The 19,607-nt window shown below is 43.6% G+C and overlaps 1 protein-coding gene across 14 annotated transcripts in view; it reads left to right on the forward strand.

Moving 5' to 3' along the window:
• The window catches only part of ARHGAP32 (Rho GTPase activating protein 32), a 472,553-nt gene that overhangs the window by 410,222 nt on the left and 42,724 nt on the right, over positions 1-19,607 (forward strand). For all 14 annotated transcript variants that reach the window (XM_075909245.2, XM_075909242.2, XM_075909249.2 and 11 more), the window contains one exon: positions 2,132-2,281. In XM_075909245.2, coding sequence (XP_075765360.2) covers positions 2,132-2,281 — 150 coding nt within the window. The remainder of the gene's footprint in view (positions 1-2,131; positions 2,282-19,607) is intronic.

Genomic DNA, 19,607 nt, shown 5'->3' on the forward strand with positions numbered 1-19,607 from the left:
CGATGAAGTAACTGGCTCTGTGGATATGGGAAAGTCAGTGGCTGTGATATACTAAAGCTTTTGATACTGTCTCCCCCAAATTCTTGCCAGCAAATTAAGGAAGATTGGATAAATGCACTGTAAGATGGATAGAAAGCTGGCTAGACTGTTGGGCCCAATGGGTAGTGATCAACAGCTCGATATCAGGTTGGCAGTCAGTTTCAAGTGGAGTGCCTCAAGGATCAGTTTTAAGGCCAATTTTGTTCAACATCTTTATTAATGCCCTGGATGAAGGGATGGACTGCACCCTCAGCATGTTTGCCGATGACACTAAAATAGATACATTGGAGGGCAAGGATAGGGTCCAGAGTAACCTAATAAAATTGGAGGATTGGTCCAAAAGAAGTCTGATGAGGTTCTGCACTTGGGACGGAAGAATCCCAAGCATTTTTTCAGGCTGGGGACTGACTGGCTAAGTAGCAGTTCAGCAGAAAAAGATGTGGGACTTACAGTGGATGAGAAACTGGATATGAGTCAACAGTGCGCCCTTGTAACCAAGAAAGCTAATGGCATATTGGGATACATTAGGAGGAACATTTCCCGCAGATCTAGAAAAGTTATTATTCCCTTTTATTTGGCATTGGTGAGGCCACATCTGGAGTATTGTGTCCAGTTTTGCAATCTCATTTTCCTACTGGTTCCCCCCCCCCCCCTTGTTTCTGGGTGGAGAAACCAACATAAATGAAAGCATTAGGCCTGGTCAGTCATTTTCCTGAGTCTCACATACTATACAGATGAAACAGTGAAACTTACATGAAATGTCATATTCATTTGGACCCATATTTTTAAAGGTATCCAGGTATCGTTATGCTCAGTGTTGCAGTGACTCATTTACCAGGGTAAATATAATTTTCAAAAGTGATTTAGGCATTTGGAGCTTCTTTTTGTTCTGGGATGAGAATTTTCAGGTCAGCTAGTTGGAAGTGAGTGGAACAGAACCCCTGTGCCCAGATGAAGCACAGCTCTTCATTCTGGGAAATCCTGAGTCCAGAGCGGCGCAAGAAATTTCAAGTTTCAGTGCCATATCTCCACAGCAGTAGTGGCACTGCCAAGAAATGCGCCTTTGTCGTTCTGAGCAAGCAGAAACTGAGGCTCACGTTGCCTTGCTTTGTTCAAGGTGTCATTACTCTGCTGGATTTTCATTACTGTAGTAACTGTTTTAATGGCAGTAAAATATAGGTCTGGCTGTCTCACTGAGGCACGGGAATGCTAGGAGGCTAATTGCTAACATAGCAGCACAGTGCTGCGGGGACCTTCAGGAAGTTGTAAAACTGTAAAGACTCCCAGACAAAGCAAGTTCTTTTATGCCTGGTGATTTTTTTGAAATAGAATTCCTCTGTTCAAGCTAAATTGCTTTTAAGTCCTGTCTATAAAGGTACGTTTGTCAGGAAAGCTAAGAGGGCTCTTTTGTGCTGCCTCCTTGGAAGAGAAGTTGTCATTGAAGAGCATTGTTTTGCTTCCTGACTCAAATGTATGCCAGCTCTGCCCTGCCATTGGGATGCAGGCCGTTTGTGTAGCCCCAGCCTCTCTCACCCTTCGAAAGGCAGTAACTCATAAGTCTGCATGGCGTTGGTTGCTGCTTGCATTTCTTAGTGGAACTGGAAAGTCGTAACAAACTAACTTATTTTCCCAACTCGATCCAAGAGAAGCAGCATTGTGCAGAGAAAATTGAGTAAGAGGTGGAGAGTAGCACTCTTTGGGTCTCTTCTTGTCTCTGCCACAGACTCAACTTTGTGGAGGCCTAGAGGGGCAAATCACTTGATCTCTGATTTTTCAGTTTTCTCTTCCATGAAACTGGAAGTGAGCAATTCACCTACCTCACAAGGAGCTAGAAGGAATCTAGTTCACAAATAATACCTAAAGCTCTATCTTCTGGCGTGCTCAGCCCTTCCAAAGGCAGCCTTTTAGTCCTGAACTGGCTAAAAATAAAATCAGAGCCCTTGTTTTAACTTTGGAATTGAGCATAAATGCTTCTGTGACTAATCAATGTTGATGTGACTTTGAGCCTTGTGCTCTCAGTATGATGTATTGTATGTTGTTTTGCTTGCTTACCAGAACCTAAACGAGTTGATTGATTTGTTTTATTGTGCAGTGTCAAAAAAACACGGCAAGCTCATCACTTTCCTGCGAACATTCATGAAGTCACGCCCAACGAAACAGAAACTGAAGCAACGTGGCATCCTGAAAGAGAGGGTGTTTGGGTGCGACCTGGGAGAGCATCTCCTCAACTCTGGCCATGACGGTAAGAGAATATCCGCTTCTGAGTTCCTTGTTCATGCTGTTGCCTGGGTCTTATGTAAAGGGTGATTTTTATAATAGTGGTTTAGTACCTTTGTAGGGAGAAAATACCTGTTCAGTTCCAAGGGCTGTCAAATAGAGCTGCTAATGGCAGAACACGATGCAATGACTGCAAGCTGAAATCAGACAAAATCAAATTAGAATTAAGGTGCACATATTTTTAACTGGGTGCAAATAGCCTTTGGGACAAACTGGCGGGGAAAGTGGTGAATTCTACTCTCGAAGACTAGATACCTTCTGGAAGACACACTTTCACTGCACATAAAGTAGCACAGCACGGGATCAGTGGGATGAAGATCCATTGCCTTTGCTATAGGAGGTCAGACTTGACGATACGATGGCCCGACACTTCTGGCCTTACAGTCTCTGAATCTGTGGGGCCTCATTCTCCTTTCATGCCTGTGACATGAGGAGCAACTTCACTGCAGTCAGTAGAGTTCTCTCATTCACTGTTATTACCTTAGAGCAGGGCTACTCGACTTTGGAAGCCCCGGGGGCCACAATGATACTCACAGCACGTGCCGAGGGCTGCAACTTAAGTGTGGTTGCAAATACATGCAAATATATATGCAAATAGCTTCTTTCACACTGACGGGCATGAATACAAAGATTAAGGCAAGACTACACAACACAGAGGCCCCATTTAAGTCAGTTCTGCTAATATTAATAAAATGCAATAGTTACCCGATTTCCACTCATATGACAGAACTTTTAACACGCGATGACAGTCCAGGAATTTAACTACTAAAACGCATATCAAAAGAAGACCATTATATTGACTACTTTTCTGTTTTGGTTCCCATCTGCGGGCTGCATGTTGAGTCCTGTATAAACCCAAACGGCCCGAGGGCCACGTGTTGAGTACCCCTGTCTTAGATCTTAGTCCAGCCGTGCTTTTCAGCACATTGAGCTACCTACATTCTCCATGCGTGCACCACTCAAGCCCTCCCATTTCAAATTAAATGTTTGCATATCGTTGATAATTGCACACTTCCAAGTCTTCCTTGTTCTGGCTTCAACTGAGAGCCATAATCACTAGTTGGCTAGATCCATTTGTAACATATGCCCTAGCCTTTGGTGTCTTCTCTTCCAAATTTTCATGTTAGCCATTTTTCCTCATCGCTTACTCCTAATACTCTCTGCACACTCTTATGATGAAACGCATCTAACTTCTGAGCATGTTTTCTCTAGTTGCCAGGTTTCACTGCCGTAGGTTGCTGTGGCTCTAACGATGGCTGAGTGGATGCTTAGTTTGCATGTAAGGATACAGTAGGATGGTTCCTAAGTTTACACTTTGCCAATCCTTGTTCTCACTAGCATTACCCATCCCATTGGGACGGTAGATATACATGTGGCCTCCTTGCTCCCCGCTGCTGTGCTTCCCTCCCCACTGCTCTGGGGATGTTGGGGCATTTGCTCCCCATGGTGGTGGTGGGGGGGGGGCGCACATGCGTGGCCTTCTCCCTCCCTGCTGCTCCCGGAGCCGGGGAAGCTCGGGCTGCATGGCTTCTTCCCTCCATGCTGCTCCAGGGATGCTGGGGCGCGCACGCTCTTCCCATGCCTGTGGGGGGGGGACTCCTCCTCTCCTCCCCATGTTGGGGGTGGTGGGTCTCAGCAGAAGGGGCGGGGCTGTAGGTGAGGCTGGGAGCCTGCCTCCCCCTAGAAACTTCTCAAGTCTTCTCAAGTGTTCTCTATGACAGATGACGTAGCGGACACCTCTCCTTTCCTAATAGTATTGATTTCACTGTTCTGAAGGGGATAAAAGCTAGGCCCGCAGTTATTGCAGTGTATTTGTTCATGGCGATGTCCCAGATGTGTTGGACACTTCCCAGCAAGGACAAACTCTGCCACAAGGAGAACACGGATAAGTACGTAGAGGATGGGGAAGCGTCACAACAAACAGATTGTTTTTCTACAAGTCAGGTTCCCTGCAGGCAAATGGCAGTGAAGGCTAGGAAATAGGCAATTAGAATGCCATTGGCATTAGAAATCAGATGCATTGTTGTGCTACTTATTTTTTCCAAGCCTCTCTGTATCTCTGTGTATTACCTTAACATTATTCCAGTTTAGTCTGCATGCTGGGATCTTTCCATCTGCTTTTTCCATCGGTCCCATAAAGCACACTCACTAGTCCAGAGTCATTCCCCTACACAGCCCCTACTGGCAATGGCTGTTCAGGGAAGCAACTCAAGCAGAGCAGACTGAGGGTATGTCTACACTACCCTCCTAGTTCGAACTTGTCTAATCTCGTTCAAGTGGAATAGGAATCCTAGTCCGAACTACCTAGTTCGAGCCCCGTGTAGCCGCGCTGCACGGGGTTCAAACCAGCGGGGTTTTAAAAATGGCGGTTCCCCGCTTATGCAAATGAAGCCCGGGAAATTCAAATCCCGGGCTTCATTTGCAAGTGCGGTATGCCTACATTACCCCGCTAGTTCGAACTAGCAGGGTAGTGTAGACATACCCTGAGTGTCCAGCAGTTAAGGGCGTCAGGAAGCTAGCATGGGTTATAGCATCACTTCCAGCTCTGTCAGTTTTGGTTTCTTTCATATTTCTCCTCTTGCCTAACCAAACAGATTGTGAATCTGGCCAAGTGACTGACATGATATGTCAAAGTCTCAGGTCTTACAGCTTTTGCCTTGAGGCTGAAGGACAAGTGGTCAGGAAAGGGGGGTTTCTCTGCTGAGTTTATTTCAGTTGTACTTTAGACTCCTGGCTCATACAGATGGCTGAAAGGAGAGGGATTCCATTTGGGGAACAGTAGAGTTTAATCTTGTGGCTGACTCTAAGTATTTTACTGCCTGTTTTGGAGGACAGCACTCAGTGGGACTTGTGAAATCTGTAGTGTGCCGAAGCGCTTTGGTTTGTTAATTGGAGCTGGTGGAGGTCATGATAGCTAGGGCCAGTGAAGTCTTACAGAGCCAAACACTGGATGGTTTGGAAGCAGAAACTGTGCTAATGTCCCATTTAAGAAGTGGATCCAGGACGGCTAGTTTAGGCCACCTCCTTCCTGTATTTTATTTGATCTCTCAGTGGGGGAAATCAAGGCCATCAGAAGGCATGACAAGCTCGGGTCCTGGGCAAAGAGGGAATGCTGTTTAATCCCCAAAGCCCCTCTTGTTCACCTGAGTTGGGCAAATCTGAAGAGGATTTATTAAGCTTCATCAGAGACAAGGGGCAGATGCTCCCCTGGAGTAAATTATCAGCATTCCAGTGATGGATCATCTGTGAGAACGGACACCTTTGTGGACGTGCCCCTGAGTTTTTGACCCCTCCCCCACTGCACACTCCTCCATGATCATGTCTGTGCTGCATTGATGAGATCTTTTCATATATCGAGTTTCCAGTTTTTTTCAGCCTTGACTTAATAACTCTTTCCCAACTCCCTGGAGCAAAGCAGATCCAAGCTGAATGTTGCTAACAGGGCAGATCTCCTTTTCTCGCAGCGGGGTTGATTTTCTCTGCGTGATTTGGCTCGCTGGCCTGTATTCCAATTGAGGTAATCCTGAGGGTTAGTTTTGCAGAGACATTTTTGCATTCTGATGTATCAAACTATGCATATACACAGACAGCATTTTAAGTACCCATCATTTGGAAGCGTTACAGAGCAAATTGTAAAGCAGAACTGGTTGATCTGCTTAAAGGGGAATTGAGATATCGCATGAGAAACTAGATGAGTTAGATAGTGCATGGACCCAGTAATATCCTTTCATCTGTGAGATTAGACAATAGCTCAAAAATGTTTTCAGAGTAGCTGCTAGCATGCAGTACATATGTGCATGGATTTTATCTGACAGGACAGCTAGGGACTTGTTTACATCCAGAAAGCATTTGAGGGTGTCTTAGTTCACACAAAAATCATTTCATTGAGTTAATAAACATCAACATGTCCTTACCCAATGACCAAAAGCATTTGCGTGGTTTAAGCAAAAGGTTTTGGGACAAAATGTCTTTAAAACAAGGCGACACGCATTCTGATGTTCCCCAGAAGTGCAGAATTGAGCTATAGTTGTGCTCTGTGATCTGAGAATTGTAGAGTCACTGCTGCTTATCTGACAAGGCATCACTTTCAAGAATTTATCTTGGGACAATGTGAGCAGTTCCAATCCCATGCCTCTGAGATGCTGCCCTTCATGTAGATGGGTCGTATTTTATTTACAACACTCCCAAATGTGCAAAATGCTTGGTAGTACAAGGAAAAGTTAAATTGGTAATCCGATGTCCCAGTCCTCCACACATATGTATTACTTTCCTCATGTAAGTAGTTCCTTAGAATTCTGTGAGACTGCTTACATGATTAAGTGCAAGTGTTTGCAGAATTGGGCCTTACTGTCACTCATCAGCCTGTGTCAAAAAATTGGCAGATAAAAGAGCAAAGGGCAAGGAAGGATGAAGGTTGCCATAGGGTGGGGATAGTTACTTGGTTTAGGGAATTTGTATGCTAATACTAAAGCATAAAACACTAACAAGTACTCATTGAGCATATCCTGTACAGATGGCTTTGTTTTTATTAATGAAGGTCAGTAGTAAAACCAGCATAGGGTGGAGGTGGTATAACACATTTATATAGCACCATAAATCTTCAAGGGAGTTCACAAACAGAGGTGAAACATGGTGTCTGCCATAATGTGTTTATTCTGCTTCATTTACATTGTAAAGGGTGGAAATGTGGCTCAGCGGTTAGGATACTGGACCGGGTGTTAGGAGATTTGGGTTCTGTTTCCAGTTCTCTGTTGTAAACTTGGGCAAGATACTTTCCTTCCGTAGCAAACTAGTTTGAGACGTATAAAGAGAAAGTTCTATGTAAAGAAGTGTTAAACACCTTACTATTAAATAAGTCATTTGACAACAGCCCTGTGTAGAATTACCAGAGTTGTCTAGTCACAAAGTTGTGGTCTCATGTGCATCAGAAGAATGTCTATCTGGCCCCCAATCCAATGAGCTCTTAAGTACATGCTTGATTTTAAACATGTGCTTCACTTGAATTGCTTTGCTGGATTGGAGCTTTGACACCATCTCCACTTTTGAGATCTGCAAGGATGCTATGGTGGATAGCCCTAGATTTAGAGCACAGAGTTGTCAAAAGAGAGCCATTGAATCTGCCAGTCTTTTTTCTTGTTGGCATATCAGAAACTGCCTCTGTCATCCTTTAGGTTGCTTCTATTTACCTTAGCTTCTTTTAAAGGGAGGTGTCTGTGTAGTGTCTGTTGCAATTGGGTGGTGTCAGTAGACATTGGCTTTATCAGTTTGTTTTGAAATTTGTTCTTGTATAATTGTTGGGTGTCAGACACAAGTTGGGGGCAGGCAGGAGAGAAATAAAAATATAAATCTTTGTAATAAAGACAACAGAGGAATATTTTAATATTGAAATTATTTTGTATACCCTGACCAATGTTAATCGATCACAGTGATTTGTGGTAATTTTATGGGAAACTGTGTCCTTATATTTTTCTTTTATGCTCTCAGTAGAGGGCTCAACCAGTAACAGGACTTCACTATGCTAGATGCAGTTACATACACTTAGGCCATGTCTTCAGTAAGAAGAAGATTGATGCTGCCGCGATTGATCTTCCAGACTTCTATTTAGCGGGTCTAGTAAAGGCCCACTAAATCGAACTCATAGGATGTCCCTCCATCACTGGCAGGAACTCCTGCTCCTAGAAGGAGTAAAAAAGCTGATGGGGGCATTGTTCCCATCAGCCTGCCACTGTGGGGACGGCAGGAGGTTACTCAAATTAAGGTAAGTCAACTCCATTTGCATAATTAACATAGCTGGAGTTGCCTATCTTAATTTAACCTTCCCCTTTAATGTAGACCTGGCCTTAGTGAGAGACAGCTGCTGCCCTAAAGTGTTTGTGTTACTAAATAGGCAAGAAAGACAAAGGGCAGGAGACTGGAGGCATCATTATACCCATTTTGCAGATGTAGAGCTGAGGCATAGAGAGATGAATGATAACATTTTCAAAAACACCTAAGTCTCACTTTCCAAAGACACACTTATGAGCCCAAGGAAATCTCATTGAAAGTTGGTAGAACTTAGGCTCTTAAGTCATCTGCTCAGTGTTACACAGGAAGTTTGGACAGATGCTGGAGTTGAACCCCCCACCCCCACCTCCTAAATCCAGTGTTGTATCCAGAAGAGCATTCTTTCCATCACTGCTAGGGATGTTAAAAGTCATTTAAAAATGTAACCGTGTAACTGCTAAAAATTCTAGTGGGAACACTGTGGGCTCTGCAGTATAAAGCTTTATACTGCAGAGCCCATAGTGAAGCCTCCCTGGGAACAGGGCTGACAGCCCCTGTCAGACCTGTTCCTAGGGAGCCAGAGTATAAATGTAACAGAAACTGATAAGCAATTACACTTTTCTATCCCTAATCACCGCTAGGAATCCAATACAAAAGTTCTCTAACTAAAAATGAGTAGTTCTGTGGCATCTTAGAGATGAACAAAAATATATAAATAGTATCATGAGCTTTTATGGGCAAAACCCACTTTGTCGATGAGCTTGAGACTTGTGTATACGTGAGTATCTATCTATCTATATTTATATCTATATCTATATACGTACTATATACTTTGTTAGTTTCTAAGGTGCCACAGAACTTCTTGTTGTTTTTAAAGTAACAAGCTAACATGGCTACAACCCCTCTGAAACTTTTCTTCTCTAAATAAAGGATTCTGCCCTGTTAGAATACAGAGAAAGGTCTAACAGGGTGGTGATGTAACGTGTACCACTCATTGAGCACTTTTCTATGCTCATAGTGTGTTACAAACATTAACTCATTCATCCTCACTGCATCACTGCCATTTTCCAATGCGGAGGCTGAATGACAGAGATGAAGTAACTTGTCCCATGCTATACAGCCGTGGTCACCAACCAGTAGATCGCAAGCTACCGGTAGATCTCAGGGGCTCTAAGAGTAGCTCTGGAGCCCTCTCTGAACTGCGCACCTGCGCATTACATTTACATTGGATTTCCTCATTTGAGGAGCAGCTACTCACCGAGCAACAACACAGGTGAGTAGCTGCGAGGAATGGTGGGAGCTGGGATGTCGGGAGGACTGAAATACCCCAGCAAGCTGCCTGTGGCTTTCAGCTGAAAGAGGCTGCCCCACACTCCAGCTGATCGGCGGCTTCTCCTCTGCGCCTGCCCACGTGGAGCTTGGTGCACCCTGGCTGAGCGCCATGGCCAGCTGGCCGGGCAGCCACTTCTCTTCCCTCCAGCCCACCTGCCCTGCGCTCAGCCCAGGGAGGCTGCGTCTAGCAAGCTGGAGCAAGCTTCCCAGGCTGAGCACAGGATCACAGATGCCCATCTGATAGACTGTATATGACTAGCAATCTCAGACTTCAAGACACTGGCAGATACTGTTCAGTCACAGGTGTCACACTGAGACTTTGTTATTGGAAGAAAAAATATATAATGATCAATACTTGATTTTAGATTTACAGAATAGCAGAGAACAAAATGTAGAATTGTAAATGCTTCATTTGACATTTAAATAGCATGAATTAAAAACAGACCATTTATTTCATAACTATAAATGTGTGATTTTAAGTTTATATATTTCAGAATTTAAAAATAAACTGTTTAACAGAGTGTATAAGGGCTGAGGATAGCAAATGATGGACAGGAGAATAGAGGGGGCGGGGCTTCAGGGAAGGGGCGGGGCGGTAGATCTTCGCCTGTTCTGAGACTTAAAAAGTGATCTTGGGTGTAAAAAGGTTGGAGACCACTGCTATACAGTAAGCAAATGGCAGAGTCAAGACCAGAATCCAGGTCTTCTGACTCCCCTTGCTGTGCTCTAACCTCTAGTCTAAGTTGCTGCCTCGTGGGTATAGAATGAGTGTGCCTCAATGAAACAACTGCAGCTAATATCTGTCAGTGGTTTCCACTTGTGACACCAGATTATGACAGCGCACACATTTCATAAAGATACAAAGAACATCTCCTCTCGCTCTGTCTGTCTTTAACGTCAGCTGTTGGGGACTGTTGAGATTAAGGTGTCACATCCTCTTGAGGTGTGGTTTTTATTGCACAGATCAATTCAGTTATGGTCACTTCAGTGCCCATGGGATGTATGCCTTCATTTAATTTTGGTGTTCAGCTTCGTTAGCTTTTAAATATGTTTTCCCACTGATTAAATTGTTTGGAAGCAGCCCAAGCTTGTTAAGGAGAAGTTCTTTCTTCATCAGCTGTTGAGAGATACTCAGTTTGTTGTGCTCTGTTGATGTCTGCCATGCTGTGTTGTTTCATGGAGTGGCAACCCTGCAGCATTTTCTGCATAGTATAAGTCCCTGGTAGGGGAAGCATATGACTCATAGTTCTTCCTGTTACAGCACAGAAAGGCACAAGATACCTACCAACCTCCTCTCCAAAGGGAAACTGAGTAGGAATTCCGTGAAGAGTATTATTTACAAGGAATGCATCTCTGCAGCAGAGGAGTTGTGTATGCCCCTTCAGTATACTCATTTGTTCCTAACAAGAATTAGAAATGAAACTTCCTGTGTGACTGCTGAAATTGTTTGTTAGTAATTGTGGAGCACTCACCTCTCTTTGCCTTAGTTTTCCCAGCTGTAGAATAATAATGATCCTGACCTCATTTGTAAAGTGCTTTGAAATTTAAAGATGAAAAGTTGTATTGAAGAACTAGATATTTTTATTACATTATTATTAAATATGGATCCAAGTTGTTATGTACAGGTTGTGTATATTTAGGAGGGAGTGGTCCAATGTAGTGTAGTTCCTGCCTGTGCCATTGACTCTTGCTTTATGAATGTGGACAAGTCACTGACTACTCCCTGCCTCAGTTTCCCCACCTGTAGAATAGAGACAGTAGTGCCTGTAGTTTTGAGCAATATGTGTAACAAGTGTTCCAAAAGTACTAGGCAGTGGTATTATTACTTATAAATTGACAGGTAATTTGAATAAGGTCATGTGTTTTATATGCGTTTGTAGGAGAAGTTTACACTTTAACTTGGGAGGATGCTGTACTGATACTGTAAGGAATGTATCAGAATTTCCTGGCCTATGGAAGAATGATGGGGATGCTCAAATGTTGTACATATGCTCAAATTGCTTGTGCTGCTGCTTAAGACACCTGGTGAATGGTTCTTTATCTGCTGTTAGGACTGCATGCAGGCTAAATCTATTACATCCTAAAGTTAAATTGCCAAACATTTTAGTTATTGTTTGATGTTTGTGCAAATCTGCACAATGAAAGCTGCTGTACCATAGATTTCAGCTGTACTAGTTCTTTGTGGCTGAAGTAAAAGGAAATATTTGAGAGCGAGAGATATTATGCATCTGTGTATCTCTATGCAATGGCTATATTAAGGAGTCATCTCCTGCCACAAGTAGAAAAAATTGATCTAGAAATACCATAGAGATTTCTTAGATAAGGGAACTTGTGGCTTAACCCCAAGTCACAATACTCCCTTTCAGACACTATTCCCCATTTAAAATGGGAAGGACATCTTTGGCATGTGGCAGGGATGTGTTAGTAACAGTAATAAATTCTCTTCTTCAAGTACTGTCCCAGTGGGAGTTCCACTTCAGGTGTGTGTGTGCCCTGTGCCTTTGATCAGACATTATTGGTAGCAGTGTCCGTTCAGTCCATGCATGCACCTTACACATCCTCGTGTCCTGTACTGAGGCTAAATAGGGCTTCATGGGCGATTGACAATAGTTCCTTTTCAACTGCCTTCAGTCAGATAAGAGGTGTAGTGTGTGCCAGTTTTTCTCTTAAGTTTGACAGTATAGTACAGATTGAACCTCTCTAGTCCAGCTCGGTAACATCCGTAGTCCGGTATGATTTTAGTTAGCTGGATGTCCATTTATCATTGGTATGGCCAACTTTCCCACAATCTTTGAAGTTTATTTATAGCAACCAATCTTGGCTCTCAGTGTTCTGTGCTGTTATTTAGCTCTAATTTACCCCTCTATGTCTTCTAAGAGCACAGTACGCAGTGGAAGTTTTGGTAATGCTGCTAGAAAATATAAGCCTCCCATGGTCCAGCAAATTCTCCAGTTTGGCATTGGTCAGGTCCCAAGGGTGTTGGACTAGAGATTCAACCTTTATATAAAGTTAATTCTTTATTTAATTTATAGGATTCCGATTACTATATAAGTGTTGGAACTGTTGTTCCCTGCTTTCTGTTTTATTAAAAAAGTATTGTTCCCCTATTGAAGGATCAAAAAAACAAAATTTCCCCCTTGTTTCTGAGGCTCTGGGCTCTCCTACATTTTAAAAGGTGCTTGAAAAATAATTCCCGTCCGCAAAAGAGATTCTCAGTATATACGGTTCTTGGGAGACTTGCATATGCCAAGTATGTGCAAGATTTGCACTTCTGTCAAGAGAAGATCCTCCAAAAACAGGGAAATGAATATAGATTGTTACAAATGGAGCAGACCTCAAGACTGGCTTTGGACCTCATTGAACAGGGATCCACTACTTTTGTTAGTTTCCTGTCTACATCAAGATCACAGTCAATGAGATCCCGATTGTTGACACACTCAGTGAATGAGGTACATAGTAATAGGGATGTTAGCATATAGGCGTTTAAATGATTAACTGATAAGCCTAGTCTTATCAATTAATCCAAAAGACTACACACACATACCATTCTACTACTTTTGGTGGTTTATCATCAGCAGGGATCCTGACTTCCTTCTAATTTGCCAGCTCCCCACTGTTCGTATAATGTTTTCAGTGATACATTGTTGCAGGCTTCTGAAAAGGAAGAATGCGGTTAGTAAAACAAGTTAGAACAAGAAAGGATCATCTGAGGCAGCATTTCAGCTGGGAGGCACTGGTTAGGCTAAGTAAAACTAGCTCCAACTTGTTTTTCCTTTACTCTTGAGAAGACCTTGCAATCTACATGTCGTCTCTTTGGTTCCTCACGTTCATTGTGTTAGTCCCTTGACTGTTTAAATAATTTGTAATTATAATAGATTACTGGCTGGCTGAGAATCTTGGCAAATTTTAGGAATACCACAGTTTGGGGCCTTGTTTTTAAGGGTTAGGATAATCTAGCCCAACATTATTAAATCTGGTTTACTCCTTTGAGGTCCTAATACTGACAACATGCATTGGCCTTATCATGTCTTGGTTTTAATAAGAAAACAGTGTAGAAAACTGCAAATAAGCAATAATGCGAAAATTAATTTAAAAATAGCTATGTAAACACAAATGAGTTTTGCTTCTTTTCCTTTCTCTTTTTAAAAATAGCATAAATCTATCAAAATTATGGATAATCTGTGAAATTCAGGTGCCCATTATATCTTTGAAAAGTTACATGAGCCCAAGTGGAATCTACTCAAACTGATCTTTCTAGCTAATTGTTTGCCATCTAAAGAGTTTCCACAAAACTGCCATTTTAAAGATGAATGCATTTAGATTACAGGCAGTCCCCGGGTTACGTACAAGATAGGGACTGTAGGTTTGTTCTTAAGTTGAATCTGTATGTAAGTCAGAACTGGCGTCCAGATTCAGCCGCTGCTGAAACTGACCGCCAGTTCTGACTTACATACAGATTCAACTTAAGAACCCCAAGCGTCCCCAAGTCAGCTGCTGCTGAAACTGATCAGCGGCTGATTCCAGGAAGCCCGGGGCAGAACAACTCTGCCTCGGGCTTCCTGTAGTCAGCGCTGGTCAGTTTCAGCAGCGGCTGACTTGGGGACGCCTGGGGCAGAGCAGAGCCTCAGAAGCGCGGGGACCGTCTCCAGCAGACCAGGGACACTGGGAGCAAAGCCGCAGCCGTGGCGGGGTCCTGCGCCTCTGAGGCTTTGCCAGATCAAAGCCTCAGAAGCGCGGGAACCCGCCGCGGCTGCGGCTTTGCTCACGGTGCTCCTGGTCTGCTGGAGACGGTCCCCAGCAGACCAGGGGCACCAGGAGCAGCTTTTCTCGCCCCGGAGGTCGAGGTGGCGGGACTGCTGCCTGCGAACTCCGGGGCGAGAGAGCCCCGTTCGTAAGTGCGGATCCGACATAAGTCGGGGACTGCCTGTACAAGGTCTTCAGTACAGAGGTTGTCTTGATGAGGCTTGTAGAGTGTCCAGCACATTGAAAGCTGTAAGCACTATTGTAATACAAATAGAAAATAACACTAATCATGTGAAAGTAGAAAATTCCTGGCGTTTAGTTCCAAAATTAGTTTGGGAACGCTTCAGGTTTGAATCTTAAACTGATCTACTGATGTCAGTTGCTAAGCAATAACTCTTTTTTTTCATACACAAAGGTTTGTTAATTGCTGCCTGAAATGGTAGATCATGCATGTGGAATGTAAAATTTGTATCTGAATTTTGCAGTTCATCACCATCTTTACAACAACAACAGGCTAAAACAAAACTTTGGTTGTAGACAGCTCTTAGATGCACACATCCAACGTGAGGGGTACATAAGTACCTCAGATAGGCCTGAGCTGAGAATTTCAGCCCTGATTTTGAACTTCTCAGAACTTCAGGGGCATCTGAGTGAGACATTTTGGTTTGATGCTTGCTCTGCTTTTAAGCACCTACATCAGTGGTGGGCAACCTGCAGCCCGAGGGCCACATGTGGCCCACTGGGGTTCTTTATTTGGCCCACTGGACATTTTGTTTACCGTTGCCCATGTGCAGGGTTGCCAGATTGTACTGGTTTCCATCCGTGTCGTTTTTTCCTACTGGTATTAGTAAAGTGACGTGCACATAAAGCCCGTGCGCATGAAGTGAGGTGCATGCTGACTGCACAACACATTGCCTATGAGAGCCGTGTGCACCCTCTGCAGCCAATCAAAGCACTGCTACGGTTCATTTGGCACAGCCTGCAAATTGCAGATACGCAGGCGCTGTGAGCAGAACTGCCCTATCGCAGGAGACCCTCTTGGTTATGACAAACTTATGGGCCACTGAGATGAAGGAGGGCCACTCATGCAGCCCACTCACGAGCCTAGGTTGCCCATTGCTTCCCTACATGCTAAAAGATGTAGAATAGTCCAATGGTTAGAGCTGTAGCTTCGGAAGTAAGTGACCTGGATCAGTTCCCTCTTCGGCCATAGGCTTCCTGTGTGGCCTTAGTCTCTATGTCTGAGTTCCTGTTCTGTCCAGTGAGGTGAATAGCACTGCAGTGCCTCACAGAGCTATTGTGAGGATAAACGCCTTGAGGTTTGTGAGGTTCTCAGATAACTACGGTGATTGGGGACCCGCTAAGTACCTGGTACAGATAAAATCTGAGCCCTCCAATGCCGGATTTGAACACCTGGCCAAGGCTGGGGAATTGTAGGATGTATCCTTTAGCTCAGAATATGTGATTCATGCAGAGTGAATACAAAAAATATGTCTTAAAAGTGTCAACCAGTTTTACAGGTGCTGACTTTACTCCCCTGCTATAGGCGTAGAGATTCTTTCACACTTGTTAAATTTTTCCAAACACTAGACTCATAGGTGTGCTCTCTGTATGTGTTTCTACATACTGCCATAGGTTTTACTTCAGATGCTTTCAAGTGGGTTTTCTGAGACCTGAGAAATCATTAACCAGGACACAGCCTAATTGACACATTTATTCTCTGTGATTTGCACCTTGTATATTTACCAGCCTGGACTTACTCAGTCTGTCTCTTGTGATCCTTTATTACTCACTTCCTGCCAGTTTTGTCTTGTATACAACAGAAATGTTGTCTTATAGTTTTGTGTAAATCTGTTGGATATGCTATTTATCACGATTCCACACACAGGTTGTGAACTGGAGGAAATGATTTATAAAGGCACATTATGGGACCATCCTTGGGTGAAGCTGTTTGGAAGGGTTTACAGCCCACTTCAGCTTTTTTCTCTTGTGGGTTCTAATGCCTTCTAGCTCCTTTGTTTATATTTCTGTCCTGCCAGCTGTTGTTCAGTGTAGCTAACTTTTACTGCTGATTTCAATGTGTGGCCTGGTATTTTGTATTCTGGAAGTGGCAGGTTGATACCAGATATATGTAAATCTAAAAGCACATGTATTGCCCTTTAAAATCATTACAGATTGCATCTTTAAATGATGGGAAAGCATAGATGTGAGCAGAGAGAGACACAGAGTTTAGTGAGGCATAGGTGTAATCTTGTGATCTGAAGAGAGGACTAGGAACAATGTACAACTGATCTCAAATCCCATCCCTTATACTTCCTCTGTGACATTAGGCAACTTAACATCTTTGCTTCAGTTTCCCCAATTCCAAACCGTGAATACTAATAAGCATATTTTGCATGATCTGCTTTTATTTGTGTAGATTAGGGATCTAAAATCACAGTTAAATAAAATGTTTAACCAGTTAACCATGATTGCACAGTGGGTGGCTGCTCCAGTCTAGCTAGGCTGGAGCAACCTCCTGCCCGCAGTGAGGTGAATCCAACTGGGCTGAAACAGCCCCCGCCCCTCCTAGTCGGGGGGCTGCTCCAGCCAAGCCAGGCCCATTGTGGCCTTCTTACTTGGTTAACCCGTTAAACATAAGGCTTAACCATTTAACTGATTATCCGGGATTTTACATCCCTAGTGCGCGCACACTGACCTCTCCAAGAGCACCACTAAAAGTGAGTGTTGACCAGTGTTTCCTAAGCTGTGCGGTGCATGGCTTCACAGGTGATTAATCAGCCCGGCCCAGTCAGTCAGCTCAGTACTGATTAATCACCTGTGAAGCTGTTCTGCTGCCCAGCTTAAAGGACTGGTCAACACCCACCTTTTTAGTGGTGCTCCTGGAGGGGTCAGCCGTTTTGACTTATTTTGGTCCAGTGTCCATTGTTGAAGGCACATATGTCCTTGCCTTCTTTCAAACTGAGCTCCTTTTGGCTCAGCTTAGCATTGTAAAACAGCCCCTTGGTAGCTTTCCTGCTCTTCGAGAGGGGAATAGCTTTCTGAGCTGTGTGAGAAGGGAACTAAGAAGAACAGTCCAGCTATTAAAATGATGAAAATTAAATCTCTTTCCACTCCTTTCCGCCTGCCTCCTTAGGAGTGGCTGAAAGTAATTAGCCTTGATAAGAGAAATTCCTTATGCCTCACCTACATAGAGGGCACCAGGGGCTTGGTAATTAATTTGCATTTTGAAATACCAGTGCCATGAGGAGAATAAAACATGGGAAGCAATATCTAATGTTGTAGCAACAGCCTATATGTCTTCTCCTCTATTTAGCTGTCAAGAATGGTATTTTGTTTCTTTATTTTTTTCATACAGTAAGGTTCATGACCTGGCCTTGGAACACTCAGAGCTGGTCTACACTTGAAAGTTTTACTGGTAGAACTGTTGCTGTTAAAGCTACAATTGTTTTAAAACAATCAAAGTAGAAGTCCAAGTGTGGGCATAGTTATACTAGTACAGTTATTCCCCTTCCAGTACAAAACCATTTTATACCAGTATAACCACATCCATACTTGGGGCTGGGGAGAGGTGCTTTGATACTGCACTGTTACAGGTAACGTGGTTAGACTGTCTGGTGAAGACATGCTTCAGGTAAACACACAAAGCACACTTAAATCTCATAAATGTCAATGGGACTTAAGCATGTGGTTCAACTCCATTGGAATTGCACTTCAGAGAGCTGAGCATTGCACTTTGCCATCACACAATCCTGGTTAAGTTACTGTCGGTTAAAAGACAATCCGGCCTGAAGCAGATTGCATTGTAGAAAGCTGGTTCCATTTGTAGGCACCATAAGGTCTTTCTCTGCTCTAATAGCTGTCTCATTTTTATAACCTCCTTTGCCGTTACATTTAAGACCTACAGTACAAAAGTCATTCTGTCCGATAAGAGAGTGACATTGCCAGGAAGCAGTATAGCTCAAGATAGTTGACTTAGGCTAAGTGTACACTGCCACTTTGCTGTGCTGCCATTTTCTGGCTCAGGATTGTGAAAAACCCCTTTCCCCAAGCACAGCTAGTTACAGTGCTGTCAAGTGCCATTGTTAGCCACTCCCCTCATGGTGGGATACATAGAGCACTGGGAGAGCTTCTTCCATTGTCATACTTTCTTGCCACTGCCACAGTTGCTCTTTAATTTTACAAGTGTAGGCGAAGCCTTAGACTTTCTTTCATAAATGTGCATTTTTAACATGGGCCATTTCTTGCAACCCTTATCCCATCTTGAAGAAAGTCCATGCTTTTATTTTTAAATTTTGGTAGCTCATGGGAGCATGTTAGGCACGGGATGGGATGTAGGGGAGATCTGAGGGACGAGACTAGTTAAGTTGTCAACTTGAATATGCAGGAGTAGAGGGTAGGATGATACTGCGTGCTTATAAAATGCCACCTGCAAGCCACTTTTGGCATTGGCCCGGGTGGAATAATGAAAAAGTCAGTAACCCTTTCAAATCGCCTCTTTGTATAGAAGAGCATCCCCATGCAACTGTGTCTTAAGGTGGGAAGGAGATCTGGAAGGGCATTTTTAAAGAAGGATAAATAGGTTGCTGAATTGAAAATGGCCCTACAGCTAAAAAGCAGAGCAGCTTGCAAAATGGTAGCAGTTTTGTGAGAGGGTTTGTTCTTATGATTTTTTAAAACGTGTATTTTCCAAACATTTCAGCTGTCTTCCGTGAAAAGCACACAAAGCACATGCAGTAAGCTGTAGTCAGAGAGGTGGGTTTTTTTAAAGCACATTAGCAATGATGGGTCTGTATGAACTGCAGTTACATTCCCACTGGCCATTGCCAGCTGGCTCGGGTAGGGAGCTGTTTAACTGCAGTGGAGAAGTTCACTCTAGGGCGGGAGCTCAGGCGCTAGGACCCTGTGAGGTGGGATGGTCCCAGTGCTTGGGCTGGAGCCCAAACCAGGGTGACTATATTGCAGTTAACCAGCTCCACAACCAGAGTCCTGCAGGCCTGAATCAACTGGCACGGGTCAGCTTTGGATGTCTAACTGCAGCGTAGACATACCAAACGATGTCAAAAATAAGACAGGGAGGGAAGTGGGAGAAAAGATGCCTTAGCATTTCAGCAAGTCTCAGGAATGTATCTGCTAGTGGCATCGGAGTGCCTATGGTGACTCATTGCTTATATTGGTATCAACCAAGGACAATTTTTTATTATTATATTCCCGTCTCACTGCCTCACCATCCTGCGCCTTCATTTAATTGCTTTTTTGCTAACTGTCTTAGACATCCATAGTTCAGTGGTGTTTGTTTAAAATGTTAGCGACGATATGTACAAGTGTTGATTCCATTCATTGTTCATGTTTGAAGGATCATTTCCCTTTTACAGCCATTCGCTATGTGTGGAATTCAGCTGAGCAGCTGCAGTTCAGTGCGATACGGTCCGTTAGCCAGCCAAAAGGCCCTG

This window comes from Pelodiscus sinensis, chromosome 25, assembly GCF_052426305.1.
Source record: "Pelodiscus sinensis isolate ZL-2025 chromosome 25, ASM5242630v1, whole genome shotgun sequence".
In the NCBI taxonomy this organism is placed as follows: domain Eukaryota; kingdom Metazoa; phylum Chordata; order Testudines; family Trionychidae; genus Pelodiscus; species Pelodiscus sinensis.